Source organism: Myxocyprinus asiaticus, chromosome 26, assembly GCF_019703515.2.
Source record: "Myxocyprinus asiaticus isolate MX2 ecotype Aquarium Trade chromosome 26, UBuf_Myxa_2, whole genome shotgun sequence".
NCBI lineage: Eukaryota > Metazoa > Chordata > Actinopteri > Cypriniformes > Catostomidae > Myxocyprinus > Myxocyprinus asiaticus.
This window is the reverse complement of record NC_059369.1, coordinates 1330001-1348563: the sequence shown is the minus strand read 5'-3', so window position 1 is coordinate 1348563 and position 18563 is coordinate 1330001. Positions and strand designations below refer to the sequence as shown.

The window sequence follows — 18563 nt, the reverse complement described above, 5'->3', positions numbered from 1 at the left end:
ACTTTTTGTGGGGTAGGAAATTTTGGCTAGTGGAAATGCAGAGTGGCTAGTGACTTTGGAAAACAACTAGGCACCGTGGCCAGTGAGACAAGAATCGCAGACAAGAATTATCTGTTTATGTTGTTGATTTTTATTTTCCTGTTTTCAAGACATTTGAAAAGTCTTTTAATCCTCTAGGTTAAGTATTTGGTCTTAGTCCATTCATGTAGCTACAAAGCAGAGCAAAAACACTGTCAAATGTCTCATCTACGTGTGTGTTTCTTCTGTAGGTTTGTGAATGTTTTGCTGCCTCCTGCAGCGCGGGCGGTGGGCGTACGGATTCGCTGGTGGCAGCCTCAGCATGACGGGGCGGATCGCAGTGACTGGGCTCTGGACAATGTGTTGATCTCTGGATCAGACACTCACGCTCAGATCTCAGACACGTTTGGTGGAGTGGCGCTGCCCAGTCATGAGCGAGCACCTGCTGATGCCACACACACCCGCCACAGCAGCTCGCCCCCTCACCATGAGGAAACCATCGGTATGTAATCACACGTACACATAACACTGCTATTATTAGAGTTTGGCTTTACTGAACAGTTGTAGAAGGGGTAAGATGAGCCAACCTCTGTTTCCAGAGAATTGTGAACAATTTTGGTTGTGTGACTGTATGTTCAAGAAGTGGCCATCATATCCAGCTGTGTGTGATTAAGAGAAGCATTTCGGTAAAGGGAAAATGTACTTCTGTTTGCTAGGTGTTTTTTCATTAAAAACATTTATATTCAAATGTATTATTGATATATATTTTTTTCTTATATAACGTGGGACAATAATTTCTGTGGCTGTATGTCATAAATGTTTTTTTTTCTATGTCTGATGATGGCAGATTCTGAGATATAAATAGGTTTATTAGTTTGATTAAATGGAGTGGAGTAAAAAAAAAATTGACTTTTACTGTCATGTTATCTCCTGTTTCTTGTGTCTCTGTCAGTGAGTGATCACTGGCTGTTCTCTGAGGACTGCTCTGTCAAGCGTTTCTGCAGTTCTCCTGATGGCGTGATGGTGTGCGGCAGCACTGATGGACAGGAAGTGTATGCCGTCACACATGACATAGTTCCTGCTAAGGGCTGGGTGATGCAATTTAAGGTAAACTTTGACTAATGCATGCATTCTCTTAGTTATTAGTTATTACTTGTTCAGTTACCTATTTCTTATATCTTTTAGCCAGTGGTTTTATAGACATCCATAGCAATAATGAACTCTACTCAGCAGAGGATGCAGATCTATGTGTGTTGTTTAGATTGCAGTTGGCTGCAGCGTGCCAGAGAAGCCTGCAGAGAGACAGATTCACGTTCAATACTCGGTGAACTTTGGTGTGGCCTGGAAGTACCTGGTTCCTCAGTGTTTACCTGCAGATCCACGCTGCGCTGGACAGGTGTCGCAGCCATCTGTGTTCTTCCCGGCAGACGGATGGAAGCGAGTGGTTTATCCTCTACCAGACAGTCTTGCAGACATGTGAGCGAATCACAGTCCTATTTTCAGGGTTCGCACATGGTCCTTGAAGTGCTTAAAGGAATATTCTGTGTTCAATACAAGCTCAATCAACAGCATTTATGGCATAATATTGATGACCAATAAATAAATACATTTAATAAATGTAGCCTTTTCCATCCTTTTCTTTAAAAAAAGCAAAAGTCTGTGTTCCATTGAGGCACTTACAATGGAAGTGAATGGGGGCTGTTTGGTAAACGTTAAAATATTCATTGTTTCAAAAGTACAGCCACAAGATATAAACAATATGTGTGTAAACATGATTTAAGTGTAATAAAATCACTTACTAACTGCATCTGTATAAAGTTATAGCCAATTTTACAACTTCATTGCCATGACGATGTAATGTCAACAAACCCTAAAATGCCTGTAAAAACAGTGATAAAATAATACACCAGTTTTAACAGAAGAATTAATGTAAGTGATTTTATAAAATTATAAGCTTCACATTTTTGTTTTTAAACCCTCCAAAAATTGGTCTCATTGACTTCCATTGTAAGTGTCTCACTGTAACCTCCATTTTTGCTTTTTTTCAAGATAAGTAGGGACAAGTCAAAATACATTTTTGTGGTAATCAACATTATGCCATAAATACTGTCGACTGAGCTCAACTTGTCTTGAACCCGAAATATTCCTTTAAAGTGCATGAATTTAGTATTAAGAAATGTAAGTACTGGAATATCTGGAAAATTGCCATGTTTTGTTGAAAAATGCTTAAAAGTGTCTGTAATAAAACTTTTCTTTACATTTAGCATGCCAGAGAAACAGATACATTTTTCAGAAATCTTTTATTATATTTGCGATATCCCCCGCACACAGTGCACATATTTGAGCCACCCAAGATTTAAAAGTACCATCTGACCGACGTAAAAAGCGACCAACCACAGCTCATTTTAATAAACGGGTAATAAACAATGGTCTGTGCTTTGTGTTGTTGCCTAATGTCGATGTGGATACATAGACCTCTACAATGCGAGTATTCACTCGCATATGCGATCAAATTTCATTCTAGGTGATTTGTGTCGCATGAGTACTCGAAAAGAAATTGGCCTTAAGGATTGGCTGCATGGAATGTCACCATCGCTTTAGTTAAAATGATATGCCATAGTTACATTTACATTGCATTTAATGAGGTCAACTCTGATTTTGTTTCAACTTTAGCACAGACAAGATTCTCCTTTAACGCATATGACTCTACAGACCCGTCTAAAATGAATGTTGAATTGTGGTGTCCTTCAAAGATGAGAACCATGCAATCCATTTTCAGTGAATAATGTTTTAATATCTCTTTTATAATCCTTTCTGTTATTTACAGTCAGTTGTTGATCAAAAAGAAAAATGAAACATTAATTGTAATCACACAGTGTGGATGTGATAAAGAAACCATGCAACTCTTCTCTCGTTAATGTTCACTCAACCAAAAAACACATTTGTCAGACGCTTGCTCTGAACTGCTGGTATTTTTAAAGGGACAGTACCATTTTAATGCTTTTCTAACAAATGAATGTATACTAAATGCAAAATAATATTTATTTCAATTTCATGACCATGTTAATTGATAAAATTTTAGAATTTAGAATTTTTTCAAAAAGCTAAAATGTGATTATAATAAATGACAAACACATGTTAAATATCTATACTGTGTGTGTTTGTGTGTAAGTCCTTGAAATTGAAAATTTGGTGCTGGAAAATGTAAGGAAAAAGGACCATTTTGATCACATCACACTCTGCATATCACTGCCCATCTGCAGTTTGTTTGAGTTATGATCTCAAATTCATCATGTCAGCAGAGAGCTATTGACACCGAAACAGACCATGCTTAATTTTTTACCAATGACAGTTTAATGTAGCCAATAGTTCAGTTGTCATTGTGCTGGTCTGGTGGAACAGTCTATAAAACATTATATAAAAATAGTTTTTTTTTTTTTTTTCAAGTCCTGAACATTACACATCTGCTTCCAGCTGTACCTGTCTATTTTAAAATTATGATGATGATTATTATTATTTTTTGTAGTGTTAGTATTAATATGGATCATAGTTCAGGAGTGGATATGCAACTATTCTGGTCATTGGCATCTGTTCTTAAGAGATTTCATATTTGATCACTGTATCTTTTTGTCTGTTTTTGCCGTTTGATTTAAAATGTCCAATTAACAATTATGTGACAAATATGAAATATGACTGTCTCAACTTGACTATACTAGGTCACAAATGAAAGCCATGTAGAAATAACTCTTTAAACGTGGAATGTATTTGAGACTGTACCCCCAAAAAATGCAAATGCGACTGAAATCTAGATGCTTTTTCGTTATAAAACTGCTTATTTTTTCAAGGGAAATGAACTACAATGATAATTTTATTAACAGTTTACATTTTTAAATGGTATACATATATATGTTATTAAATTCTGAACAGTTTTACACACATTGAAAATGAAGTAGGACTTTTGATTGATAGTGTAAAAAAAAGGCTGTATAACAGTAATATGTTGTGTGATATCGCTAGCACTAGTGTAATTATGGCTGGTGGCTAGGATCAGGTCTTTATGTGCAATTCCACCCCTCCATTCAAAAAAATTGAAGATTTATCAAACGTATATCAGCTGTAGGCTGTTTAGATTGATAAATTTAAAATATTTAAAAAGAACTGCCTTTGCCTGATTAATATGTAATCATGTAATCCATAAAAAGTAACTGTAATCTTAAAATGTAATTTAATCTTATTACAAGTACTTGATTTTTGTAATTGATTGTGATTACGTAATCCAGATAACATGTAATCTGTTATTACGCAGCACTATCAAAGACTGACAATTTTGCCCTATGACAAGATAAATCTTTTAGGATCTCTCAAATTTGTCAGCGAAATCATGGCCAAAATAGAAACATGTGAACCCGGCTTTATTTGAATAGAGTGTTTTAGGTGACTGATGGATATTGTGGTGTTGTCCACAGTACGGTACGGTTCCGCTTCTATCAGAGGCATTCTGATACACAGTGGGCAGTGGAAAACTTCTACATTGGTCCTGCTTGTGAAAACCACTGTGGAGGTCATGGAGACTGCCTGGACCAGCACTGCCTGTGTGACCCCGGGTTCACTGGACCCAACTGCTATGCCAGTATGACACTGAAGGTAAAACAGGACAGAGTACAGTAGATATCAAACATATCTGAATATACATGTTAGCACAGCCAACATCATGTTGTCATTGTGCCCTCAGCAGGCGTCACTGAAGGAGCGTTTTGACTGGGACGGGGTCCGGGGGCCACAGTGGCAGGTGCTGGAGGGTGGATACCCCTGCACTGACTGTGGGGTGCTGGTGGAGGGAACTGCACTGTATTTCAATGGGGCAGATGCCAGACAGGCGGTCACTAGCGATCTGGACTTGCGCGGGGCCAAGTAACTACACGGAGCATTGTTCTTTCCACATTCTTCCACACACACTAAATATATATTCACTATAAACAAGTTGTTTCAAGCCTTTTTTGTAGTTTTTGGGGTTTATATTAGGCAGTAACTGAAGAGTGTAAAGTTTCCTTCACAAGAAATCATGTTCTCATTAAATCCCACATTCTATAAAGTGAGATCACATTAAACATTTTAACTATACATAAAAAAAAAAACATTTACCATAGCAAAAAATGTTTTTTTGTTTTGATTTCAAAAACATCAAATGCAGGGGTGGTTCTAAGGTCAGTGGTTATTCGGGGCTTAGCCCAGACCTCTGTATTTACATACCCTATGGGGCTATACTTTGATGAAATATAATACAGTTTATAATAAAAGTTTAAATGTTACATCTGTGAGATGTCATTAAAAAAAATCTTTAATAAATAGAAAAAAAAAGAAAGGAAAAAAAACAACTAAAAGGGCCCACAAATGCTCAGAGATGGTAAGTTTCATGCTTTTAACACTATGTGCTATGTACTAAATGTGATTTAAAAAAACAAAAAAACGAGTTTTGTCCCTTTCGGCCTTCCATGTTCGGTGTGTGCCATTGGCAGTTTTATATCATTGTTGGGTGTTTTTAAGTTAATTTAGAAGTTCACAGACTGTAAATAGGCCAAAATAAATGCTTATGAGAAGAAAAAAAAACAATTGGTGGATTTGCCAAAGTTTGCGGGTTCAAGGCATTGTGTCTTAAGGGTTTTGCAAAAAAATCTTGTGTCTTAAAGTTTGCAAATTCCTCGAGCACATCTGTATATTTAGCTTTGTTTTCAGGGTTACATATCTAAATATTTGGTACTTATTGTATTTGGATGGACCAAATCAACACAGTTTTCAATATTTCACAAAGACAGGCATTTTGACTGTTCACACACACAGCTGCAATCATGAGTCACAAGCACTCTTCATGCATGTGATGAGTGCATTCCTGATAGAATGCAGCCACTAGACAACAAATATGTATTTGGTATTACCAATACTATCAAAAGATTGGTATACTGGATAATATATATATAATTTGTATATATTACTTAATTAGAATATATTTATATTTTAATATCAACTTGATACTGAAGTACTGGTACTTGGGCTTTACACTGGTTTTACTAAAAACATTCAGGGCTTAAGCCCCACCCCCTAGCACCACCCAAGATCAAATGTTCAAATATAAGTGTTAGGTTTGTGTTTGGGTTTCATATTTTTAGCAAAGACTGTTTTATGCTAATTTGTTTTATTTATTATTATTTTAACCTAAACTTTAAACAATAAAACAATAACACAATTTTCAAAATAAAAATAATTGTCAATGCTGCCATATTTCTAAACATTTGTACACACCTGTATGGAGGACTGAGTGTTTTCCTATTTTAATAACATGCACCTGTAATGCTGTCTGTGTTTCAGATTTGTAGAGTACTGGGCTAAAATTGGCAGTGAGGAGAACGTTACACTGTGCCATCGCCCAACATGTCGGAAAGAGGGAGTGTTATTGGATTACTCTATTGATGGAGGTACGTTACATCAGCACCTTTTCATTTATGAAGCTATAATCCTCCTAACTGAATTGGCTTTTATATGCTGAATATTCTCTCTGTCAGGTGTGTCTTGGACTTTACTCCATGAGATGGACTATCTGAAGTATGTGTCCGTGAGGAGAGATTACATTGTGTTGCCAGAGAGAGCTCTGACCAATGCCACTAGCCTGCGTTGGTGGCAGCCGTTCTCGCTGTCTTCAGGCCTGGTCAGGCCGAGTGTAGAGCGAGCTCAGTGGGCTCTAGACAACATCCTTGTAGGAGGATCCGACATCAACCCCAGCACTCTACTGGACACCTTTGATGATGGTTAGCTGTCAATTCCGCTATTGTACTAAAGAGCTAGTGTCCATATTCCAGATCTAAAATATTGTTCTCCTTCTTCCAGAGGGTGTCTCTCATGAAGAGAGCTGGAGCTTCTATCCCAATGCTGTCCGCACAGCCGGATTTTGTGGAAACCCATCTTTCCACTTGTACTGGCCTAACAAGAACCATGACGGGTCACACAACATCCTGGCTACCCGTGAACTCATTGTTCAGCCTGGATACATCTTACAATTCAAGGTGAACACTAGATGTTGGAAATCATTTTATATTCACACCCATTTATGTATATAGTACATACAATGACTCTGTCTTTGTCCACTTTAGATTGTGGTTGGCTGTGAGGCAGACATATGTGATGACCATCATTCTGTACTTTTACAGTACAGGAAGGATGCCAGGTAAGAATGGACGACAGATGTGTGTTGGAGAGAGAGTAAGGGTCAGTAGGAAAGGAAGTGCTAAGGAAGATCTATTATCTTTTCTTTCACAGGTCAGATGTGTGGCAGTTAGTCCAGTCTGCCTGTCTCCCTTCTTCCATCAACAACGTGGGCTGTTCACCTTTCCAGTTCCATGAGTCCACAATCTACAGTCCCGTCAACAGCTCAGCGTGGACCAGAGTCACCATTCAGCTGCCTGACCATGTGTCTTCGGGGTATGACTTATTGGGAAAGACCCGTTGTGACTTTTTTTTGTCTTTAGAGATGTCATCTCTATCATGATCTCAACTGTTCATTGTTAAAAGGACTAATCTGTAAGCAAATACCTTACTCTTCATCTGTTCAGTGCGACACAGTTTCGCTGGATTCAACAGGAGGCTACTGGTGAGCGCAACAGCTGGGGCGTGGATCATGTGTATATTGGAGAAGCATGTCCAGGTCTGTGCAGTGGTCACGGGTACTGTACCAGTGGACCCATCTGCATCTGTGATGAGGGGTACCACGGTGGGCATAGTCTTTATATTAAGTTTGTGATTGTGTGAAATTCACAGTACAAAAAAAAAAAAAAAAACTAACAAATTTTTGTCTTTCTCAGGTGACGACTGCTCTTTGTCCAGCAGTGAGCTGCCCAGCTCTATAAAGGATAACTTTGAGTCTGGTTCAGTGTCCCAGGAGAGCTGGAGTTTGATTCAGGGTGGCGGGGTGGGCAGCGGCTGCGGTCAGCTCTCTCCTCATGCTCATGGGGACTCATTGTACTTCAACGGCTGCAAGATGAGACAAGCCATCACCAGACCTCTGGATCTAACGCGTGCCAGGTACAGCAAGAAATGTATTTAGGTCATCCATGTTTTCTCAATCTTACTTTTAAAGGAATAGTTCACCCAAAAATTAAAAAAAAAATGTCATAATTTACTCACCCTCAAGTTGTCCCAAACCTCATATGTCTTTCTTTCTTATTCTGAACACAAAAGGAGTACTATTTATGAATATTCTGGTCCGTCTTTTCAGTACTGGCAGTAATGGCAGTTGACTGTGCCTAACTTTAAAGCAAAAAACAAAACAAAAGTAGCGTAAAAGTAGTCCATGCAACTCATACGTCATATCCCAAGTCTTTATACAGGCATACAGTAGGTTTTGGTGTGAAACAAATTTTAAGTAATTTTTCTGTAAAAATGTTGTCCATTGCATGTTCATGAGTGTGTGAGAAAAGCACTCATAAAGTAGTTCACAGTGGCTTGTATGTATACATGAGAACTTGCGTTGTTTAGCTCTAAAAAAAAAAAATGCTTGTTCTCACTTGAACATGTGTGCCCAGATTGATCTCACAGGAAAATCAGTTACAGGAGGTTAACTGGTTTGTCTGCTAAAATTGGTCTATGCTTTCCATATGTACGAAGTACCCACTAGTGTCCGAAGCTGAAACTACACAACAGTACTGAGACCCAAACTGCATTCTTTCACTTACTTCTTTGAAGGAATGAGAAGTGAATGGTGCACCTAATTTTCTGAAATATTTTAGTAGTAATTACATTAATATAGTCCTAACCCAAAATCTATCCCTAGTAGTACAAAAAGTGTTTTTTTTTCCACTTACTACTTTTAATAGATTTGACGTGAAAAACACATTGCGTCTGATTCTCTGCAATATTTGAGTTGTAATTACAATATACTCCTACATCCTAAACCAAAACAGCATTATTTCACTTCTGTGCAAATGTATAGCTGGAGATCAAAAGGTATGTGACACTAAAGGCACAGTGCAGGCTGTATCATGACAGAATTAAAAAAAATTGTGAACTATACCTTTAAATCTGTTCATACATTCAGTCAATAATCATCCTCTATGCATCTCTCTCTCCTCCAGTAAAATCATGTTCGTGCTGCAGATAGGCAGTGTGTCTCAAACAGACAGTTGCAATACCGCCCTGGATAAGGCAGATACAGTCGATCGGGCCGTGCTGCTCCAATACAGTGTTAATAATGGAGTTAGCTGGCATGTCATTGCGCAGCACCAGCCAAAAGATTTCATCAAGGCCCAGAGAGTCTCCTACAACATTCCACTGTGAGTCTGCTGATATGTTTTACAAAGATAATTGTTACAAAGGATGTATGAAAATGTAGCTACACAACAGCAATGCAAGGTGCTACACATTATATTATTAAGACTATCAGGCTTTTTTTTTTATCCAGTTAGTTTGTTGATGCGACTCCCCATCACCTGGCAGGCTTGAGTGCATCCTTGCACAAGTCTATCCACATTTCTGTTTGTTTACCCAGTGTTTAGCTATTTTTAAAAGTGGAGTGGGAGAAACCATCTTGTAACCCTGTGGTTATTTTCTTTTGCCTTAGTTGTACACGGTAGTGGAGCATGATCTGTGAGCAGGGTAAATAAGCATCCTAGTTCCATAGTTCTACAACTCTTGAAGTCCTCAGAAAGGACAGCATTGTAGGATCAATGGGAGGGAGAAATCCTAGGCATCCAGGACTGTCTTCAAAGTCAGGATCTTCTTCTGCTCCCTGGGACAAGACATCTGTGCCTCTAGCTGTCCTTTGCTTGTCATGTCTGTGAGGGGATGGGCTATTGAAGAAAAATTAGGAATGCCAACTAGTTGGCATTTGCTGGGATTGGTAATCAGTCAATTCCTTTAGAGTTCCTCCAGCACCTTCCAAAAATGCTTCAGAAATCATTCCATCTCTAAGAGTGGACGTCATCATCATTCAGGTAGACAGCTGCAAACTGTTGATGGGGCTTCAGGACCACATCCATCCTCCTATAAAAAGTGTTAGGTTCCTCATGTAGCACAAAAAGTAGGACCTGAGTGGAGCATTCTGCCAGTGTCCACTAGAGGTGCTAAATGCAGTGTCCTCTTTTGATGACAAAGTGACCAGCCAATAGCCTTTCGTCAACTCAGTAGTGGATATGAAGTTGGCCTTAAGCAATCCATCAGTTTGTCCATTCTGTGCTGCACATCATTCGACATGGAGATGCCATTCAGTTTAAGGAAATTGTTAGAGAACTGGAAGTTGTCATCTGGCTTTGAAAACATCATGATGGGGCTGGACCAAGGGTGCTTTGATGCTTCAATTATGTCCATCCATAGCATCCACTGTACCTCCTCCTCAAAAGTCTGTCCGTGGGCCTCTGGCTCAGTTAGGCCGCTGCCTAACCATTGTATGTCTTTCTTTCTTATGCTGATGGAGGGGTGGTGATTTAATTTCTAATCATCCATCCACCTAGACTGCTCTGTGAGTACATAAGTGGCTGACTCGTTTTTTGTGTGTTTTTTTTAACTGTTATCTCTTTGCTAGTAATAGCAAGGAGATCTTGAATAGGGTGTCCACTGTAAAAGCAGAGTGCTGTGATGGGCCTTCCAGTTCTTAATCTTTTTTGCTGCTCTGTCCTCTGCCTGCCAGGTTGGTGGAGCCGGTAGGTCACGGGTCCAACTCTCTCAATCACTATATTGGATCCTTGCTAAAAAGACAAAAAAAATTGGTATAAGCACAAGAACCCATTCACAAGGGTGGAACTTGTGTTTGTGTCTGTACTCTCAGTTCTGGGTGTGCTGTACTTCAAGCAGTTGGTAAAGTCCAATAAGCATCATCTGGTCTATCTTCTCACTCATGTCCCATGCATGCTCATTCAGAGAGCGGTGTGGGGAGTGTAGGTCTTTCTGTGCGTCTTTCAGACATCAAGGACACCGCAGGCCTGAACACCAGAACAACAACTCAAAAGTTGCAGATCAAAGCCTGTGGTATCTCCCTGACACGTAAAAGAATGTACAGGAGCATGAGGTCTCAGTCAAGTCCATCCCCAGCCACCACCCTCCTAAGCATTCTCTTCGGGGTATGATTGAACCTCTTAACGAGTCTGTTGAAGACTAACACTGCTAATCGGAAGTAGAAGTTTAGAAGTGTTTTAAATGTGGCCTTCGTTTGGGGAACAGCTTCTGGGTAGCAAGGGTTACCAAGACTATAACCAAAACATTCTCATGACCTCAGGCGGACTTTGGCAGTGGCTGAACAATGTCCATACCATTCCTTTCAAAGGGCACCTCTTTGCTGGGGAGTGGCATTAGAGGGCTCAGTGGCAGTCAGGTTAGGACATTCCACTGGCATACCTGACAGAAATAGCTAGAATCTCTCTCCTCCATATCTAAGCCCTGGTCAGTGAAAATGCCCACAAATCTTTTCTGTAGTTTTTCTTGCCCCATGTGTTCTGCTAGAGGGTGTGCATGAACCAGTGTCGGGATCACCTTAGTTTTTACCAGAAACTCCTTATCCTTGTTAAGACTTGGTACTATACAGTACAGGGGGAAAAATGGATTTGTGAAATAGGGAGAGGTAGATTTCCTAATTTTTTAGCTACTGTATAAATGACTCTGTCTCTGATCCACCTCTAGGCCATCATCCACCTTATGGTACTAGTTTCAACTTAATCATAGTTTAAAGTTTAAAGAAAAATTATCTGATTTTTTTGTGTTTAGTTCAGCTTTGCAGGCAATAGATAAACAAATTTATTTATTGGGATGTTTTATTTTTTCTTCTGTGGAACAGTGAGGCTCGTGTGAGGGGGGTGCAGTTACGATGGTGGCAGCCACGTCATGAAGGCACAGGTCATGACCAGTGGGCGCTGGACCATGTGGAAGTCATTCTGTGAGTATACCTACCAGCAAAACAAGAAACCCACACATGGCAATAATCACTCCCTCACTCAGACATCAGTATAGAAATTACATTTCACAATGAAGATAACATAAGTATGAGGTAGATAAGGAGTTACAGTATAAGGAGAATAATATGTTATGTTGAAAGAATTGCCTTGATTAAAATGTCACCCAATAATTAATGTAAACATCAAGCTGAAAATGAAGTTATTATGAATACAATCATTTCTACTGAATGCTGCAGTGGCCAAATCACACATTACAAACACACTCCTTATACTCATCATATGCACACGTCTGTTTCTACACCCCCGTCCCTCTCTCTGAGGTTCTTGTCCTCATACTGTCTCTCTCTCTCTCTCTCTCTCTCTCTCTCTCTCTCTCTCTCTCTCTCTCTCTCTGTCTCTTTGTATTCATTACTATCACTCCTTCTGCCCTCCATATCATCACTACACTCACTGTTTGCCCCCTCTATCCTCTGCTTCATTTCCTCTGCTGTTCTGCCATGCATTTTCCCTTTCCTGGCCTTTAATTAAATGCAACCTTCTCTCACCCCCAACATTCACCTCTCTACACACTGCATTCCCTCTGTGGCTCTGGTCTTGCCAACACAGATCAGGATACTTCCACCCCCAGACATTTGTGCAAGCCAGCTGCAACCCTGTCCTGCATCTTATAACCTCTCCTCTTTTCTGTATTCTGCTCCCAATGGCATGGCTGTAGTGTCAGGTAAGTGCTTTGCTGTTCCCAGAATGCTCCACTGTCCCCTGCCTTCTTTCCTCTCCCTCCCCTTATCAGATCTCTCATATGTCACTGAACATGATCACACAAGTAATCGTTGTATTAGTTCTGAAAGATTTGCCACCCATATTTGGACCCAGTATGCCGAATTTCAGACAAGAGCCACAATGTGGTGAATGTTCATGCCCCGGAAATTGCCTGTGATGTGCCTTTGACATTAGCCAGACACTACATTTGCAAAGAAGTAAGTGAAAGAAAGCTGTTTTGGTCACAGTACTCTTATGGTTAGGGTTAGGTTTTGGGTTTGGTTTAGTATTATATTAATGTAATCACCACTCAAATGTTTCCACAAATTGGACGTGCCGTGCCTTTCATGTAACACAAAGAGTTAAGCTCTTGCACTTGCTGCAACATTAGTTTCAGCTTCGGCCACTGAGAGGGGCAGTTTGGACATTCAGAAAGCATACAGCGAATTTAACAGACAAAATATCCAACGTCCTGATGTCGATTTCCTGTGTGATCAGCCCACACAGGTTGACAACATAAAAGGAAACACTGCATGAAAAATTAGCTTAATTTGGAAGTAACTAAAAACCCATTTTCAAAGGTGAATCACAGTAGGTTCACTGGCAGTCAGCAGTACATTGAACTGGAGTCTTCTTAAAAACGGCTGCAATATCCCTCAGGTCTAACAATTTTATTACTCCAGAAATACTGAAGTTCTGAAGGCAGAGGTTGGCCCTACTCCTTACTAGTTCATTGACATAAATATAATGTAAGTTTGTTTCCATTATTTGGTCTTTCCCTGCATCTTATGTATGTTCTTAGACAATGTGATGACACAGTAATTACAGTATTTAAAATAATATGGACAGATTCATATAAACAGAGACAGGTTAGCTCAGTCATCCAGGTGTGTAGTATGTGTAATATAATTCATTCTAGACCATTTATTGCAAACAGTTTGCAATGACACCGTTTTCCCATATTAAGCTGTAGTGTCAGAAATACTCTATAGAATAATAGGAAACAAATATTTCAGTACACCTTACACACATGACAGAAACTTTTACACAGAAAGGAAGTAAAAAATTACTGTCTATTTTACCAGGCATGTTGGTCGGTCAACTGCACATCACATCTTAACAGATTTACCTTATATTCAAATGTAAATTCTGAAATTGTTTACATAATTTTAATGGAATGACCTTAATTAATCTAAGATAGCATGAGCCAAGAAATCCTTGTGGTGTTTAAAAGCACTCTCCATCCATAAAATGCCATGGGAAAAGTCTTCCAAAAGCAGTGCATCTATTACCAATATTTCCTTTTCACAGCTTATATTAATGCCTTTTCAATTAGTTATCTTATATTAGAGAGATTATAACAAGTCTGTTCAGTTCATTACTTGGCCATTTGGAGTTTTAAATTTACATGCATCAGTAAAAGAGTTTGCAGATGGTGTGCACACATTTATGGGAAGTTTATTTGTGTTAAATCCCGATGTGTATGTGATAAATGCCGTACTCACTTTTCAATGGCCATTTTGTGTGTATGCAGCGTTTAAAAATTAGGCCCCTGGAGACTGTGTAGTGTGTTGTGTGGTACACTAGTGTAACAATACTACCGCAGTACCCAAGCTTCAAAAGACAAGTGGCACCAACAGTGTTTTTCAAACACTGCATTTACAGTTATAACATAATTACTGTTGTATTCACATTAGTTAATCTCTCCAGATAGTAGTGGTATTCGGCTCAACTTGTTTGATGAGTGGCATTTGCGGCTCAGATTCACTGTGGTAACAGATTCTTCAAACAGGAAGCTAGACAGCAACAGAATAGAACAGAACACAGGGACCTCAAGATGCATTTTTTGAAATTGAAATCTTTTTAATTTGACACAGGATTTAAAAAACACTATGATCATGGTGCATTATGCAGTTGGATGTATCCATTTGAGGATGGTTTAACTGTGGCTGTAAAGGGATGCACATGGTCAGCAACAACACACCCTACCACAACTCTATCAAATGCATGTTCAAGATTGTTTTTTTAAAACAGAGGGGATAATTTTTCCCATCTGTGTCCACTGTAGCCTCAGTTTCCTGTTTTTAGTTGACAGGCACTTAATGGATAATTTTTAGTTATCATCAACATTAACAGTACTGTGCTCATGATTCTCACCACGAGGAAGGCAGATCCCACAAGTAGTTGATATAAAGTTAAATGTAATCCGATGTAGTCACTTGGATGCGAGATGTGAATATATGTGAGCATGCATGCTTATTGAAGAGCCCTCTCAAGGCATCAGTTCACCCAGCCCAGTTCCCGTAATATTGATTGCATTTGTCCATAAACCATTATTAACTATGTGTGTCATGGCTGTATCTCCACTAGTCCAAAGACACACCTATAAGCACATCCTTCACCCTCATCACAGCACCATCTCCCACCCTCCTGTCCCTTCATGCTTTGCAGACTCCCCCTCCTGTCCTGGCTGCGTTCCTGGCTCATTGGTCCCAACCTGACGGACAGAAGAGGCAATGACAGGCTAAGCAATAGCGACTCCACATTTTCTTATTATTTGACACTGTCTTTCCTCTTCACAACCTCTGACAGTTATCATGTGTTGTCTCTTTATTCTTTTTCCATCAGTCTGTTTTTCCTCCACCACTATAATGGAAATATTCTGTGAAAACACTGAACTGTATTATGCTCTTTGTCAATTGCAAAAAAAGAAAGAAAGAATTCCACAGAATCATACAATTCTATTTTGGCAGTGTTTTGACGTTGAGTGAATGATTGATTTACTTAATTATGGATTCAGTACTTTGTGAGCTCTAAAATAAGGTTAGTTATGAATCAGTATAGAGATTGCACACATGAAATTGTCTTTACTCTTGTAATTAACCCAGCCCACCTCCTTTGTCTTGACAGCACCCGTAAACAAAACTACATGATGAACTACTCCAGACAGACGGGTCTTCACCACTACTACAACAGGAAGAGGCGGGCATTGCGACAGCGAACCTAAATGCTTAGAAGGAACAACGTGCCAATCACACACGATTCTGTTGGCTACTATACGCTTTCCCTGAAGATAATACACCATGTCAGGTCACTTCTGTCAGCATACGGCCATTCTCTCCCATCTGAACGATACATGGACCATCTAGTCCCATTTATAGCCAATCAATGCCTTCCCAGAGCGGTGTGATGGGAAAGACAAAGCACCTAATCGTGGTGAATTTTTTTTTATACTATCAATAAACTGTTGGGTTTCTTGATTTTGTTAATTATTATTCATATTCATATTATTATCTTATTTGAATCCTCCTGATGTGAACTACTACAAAGTTCTCCTGCTCTCACCTCACTCTTTACCACACTGTGAAGTTATTCTGATGGTTCTGATCATTACTAGTGCTGATAAAGTTCTGTAATAGGTCCAAAAGGAAAACTGAAGAAGCAGTTTCTAGAAAGAAGATAATGACAATGTGTTTTTGCTGTTGTGTGTCTGTGGGTTTGTTTTGTGATGCGTTGATTGTGGTGTTCCAATCATTTTGTTGGTTTTATACTAACTTGTTTCTTCTGGGCCTTGATCATTTTTCCTGTCTAAATGAGGCGAGGTAGTCTGCCTTGGAGAAGGAAAAAAACAAAACAAGCAGAGAATGAAAAGAGAAAAATGCATTTAAAAAGAGAGACTAACAATGTTTTGTTGTTGTTGATAAATCACTTTTTATATATCTTGTTTCTTTAAAAATATTTATGGTAAATGGTTCTCCCCTTAACCTATTTAAAATGCACTGTGCGTGAAACCTGTATGTTTTCGTTTTTTTTTTTTTTTTTATTTTTTTTTTTATTTGTAAAGTTTATTTTTAAAGTTATTTAGCAGATGTCAGGTTTTCAGTTGCAAACAACACCATTCTCTTCTCACTCAGTGTCATCCAGTCATGCTGTTACCCACACCCTTGTTCCCCCTTTTTGTTTTTGTACCTGAAAAGTTGATGCTGTCAGTGTTGTTTATGATGTTACCCTCTCCCTTTCTTGGTGTAGCTCTCCGATATAGCAAGTTCTTGTGTATATATATATATTGTATATTGTATATATATATGCAGGGATCCATCAGCCTTATAAAAGGGAAATAAAGAACTGTCAAACCTTCAGAGTAAGAGTTTATTTATAGTGTTTGTTTTATGGAAGCCTATTGCAGATACAATTTCAGTAATCACAGGAATGTAATTTATAATGAAACCAATCAGATGTCCAGTCTCTCCAGCAACCAAAATCCAAAGCATGATGCAAGAAAAAGAATTGAGCTTAGACAGACCATGAAATGCAAAAGAACACTCAGAACTGCAGACCTAAGGCTAACAAGACTTCCCAAAACAATAATGTACAGGTATTTGGGTCATTCCTACAATTCCTTAACTTTTCATTTTGAAACATTTAAAAAATGAAACAAACTTGTATAAGTATCTTTATGTGTCATCATTAAAGGGACATGTTAAATATTTTAAAAATCACAGAGGTCATAAATTACAAATGTCCATCTGATTAAATAGGCAGGGTCAGGGTGGACAATAACAGGGTGGAGATTCAGTAGGTAAAACTACATGGTCTGTAAAAGATATCTAACCAATATGTTTACAAATATGTAAATTTTATTTCTGTTAACATAAATATATTGAAATTGTGGTAACACTTTACAACAATGTTTCAATTGTTAACATTAGTTAACATTAGTTAGCATGAACTAACAATTAATAAATGTTATTAAATTATTCATCTATAAAAGTTCATGTTAACTTCATCATATACTAATACATTATAAAAATCAAAAGTTGTATTTGTTAACATTCGTTAATGCACGAGGAACTAACAATGAACAATTGCTTTTATTAACAAAGATTAATAAATGCTGTAAAAATATTTTGTTAATTGTTTAAGATATGCAATGCATTTCCATATGTTAACAAATGTAACCTTATTATAAAGTGTTAGCAAAAGTTTTAAATTACACTGTTAATTTTCACTCATTTTACATCAATCTTTTCATAAAAGGGTGGACATGTTATGCTTGACCACATTCTGTATGACAAACATTACAAAATAAAACAAATAAAACAGAAGAGTTACACACTTAAAATAACTACAAAATTATTTAGCTAAATGGCTGATGTGTGACATAATTTCATGACAGAAATTCTCAATTAAAGGTCACAGTATCATGAAATAACGAGGTGGACAATTAAATCGAGGGACACACAAAAACTCACTAAATTACACATTTACCACAAAACAATATATGCAACTGAGAAAATACAATATTAAACAAACCTTTTTTTTTTTTTTTAAACAATTAATTAGCACTTATTTTTGTTAAAGAAGTTTACGATCCAGTTCTGGGGACATGAGGAAATTACCCTAGAAAATAAAATACAATTATTTCAGTTATTTGATATAAAATTGTGAACATTATAATTACCAAAACTTGTACTGGAACTTAAAATTCATCGATGTTATTTATTTATTGTTTGCTCTGAACGAAACTCAGGTGAGGCCTAATCAGGAGGTGGCAATGTGCTGAAATGTTACATTCAGTTCTGTAAATTTTACAGTCTGTCGTGTAATTGATTTACTAATTAATTTTCAAACAACAGAACATTAAATAAGTAGATGGTGAATATGAGTATGAACAAGGAGCAGAAGGCAAGAAAAACCTCTAAGGGAGAAACCAAGACTCAAGGAAAGAGCCATTCTCCTCTGGTTATTCAAGAACAAGTAATGAAACAGCAAAAACATAACATAAAACTTGCTTATAAATATGGGCATTAGCAGGATGTTGATTTTTTCTGGGCTTTTTTTTTTTTTTTTCAGAACACA

At 38.1% G+C, this 18563-nt stretch overlaps 1 protein-coding gene across 2 annotated transcripts in view; it reads left to right on the top strand.

The window, feature by feature from the left end:
• The window catches only part of reln (reelin), a 238129-nt gene extending 221286 nt beyond the window's left edge, over positions 1 to 16843 (top strand). Inside the window, exons 50-64 of one of the 2 annotated variants that reach the window (XM_051656669.1) lie at positions 270 to 520; positions 971 to 1125; positions 1280 to 1494; positions 4485 to 4662; positions 4754 to 4929; positions 6382 to 6488; positions 6576 to 6818; positions 6898 to 7073; positions 7161 to 7234; positions 7327 to 7488; positions 7620 to 7777; positions 7869 to 8088; positions 9138 to 9335; positions 11828 to 11926; positions 15615 to 16843. In XM_051656669.1, the coding sequence (XP_051512629.1) occupies positions 270 to 520; positions 971 to 1125; positions 1280 to 1494; positions 4485 to 4662; positions 4754 to 4929; positions 6382 to 6488; positions 6576 to 6818; positions 6898 to 7073; positions 7161 to 7234; positions 7327 to 7488; positions 7620 to 7777; positions 7869 to 8088; positions 9138 to 9335; positions 11828 to 11926; positions 15615 to 15711 (2509 nt within the window). In that variant the 3' untranslated portion in view covers positions 15712 to 16843. Of the gene's footprint in view, positions 1 to 269; positions 521 to 970; positions 1126 to 1279; positions 1495 to 4484; positions 4663 to 4750; positions 4930 to 6381; positions 6489 to 6575; positions 6819 to 6897; positions 7074 to 7160; positions 7235 to 7326; positions 7489 to 7619; positions 7778 to 7868; positions 8089 to 9137; positions 9336 to 11827; positions 11927 to 15614 lie in introns of both variants that reach the window. The other variant, XM_051656668.1, reaches the window with a different exon arrangement.
• The last annotated feature ends 1720 nt before the right edge of the window (positions 16844 to 18563 follow it).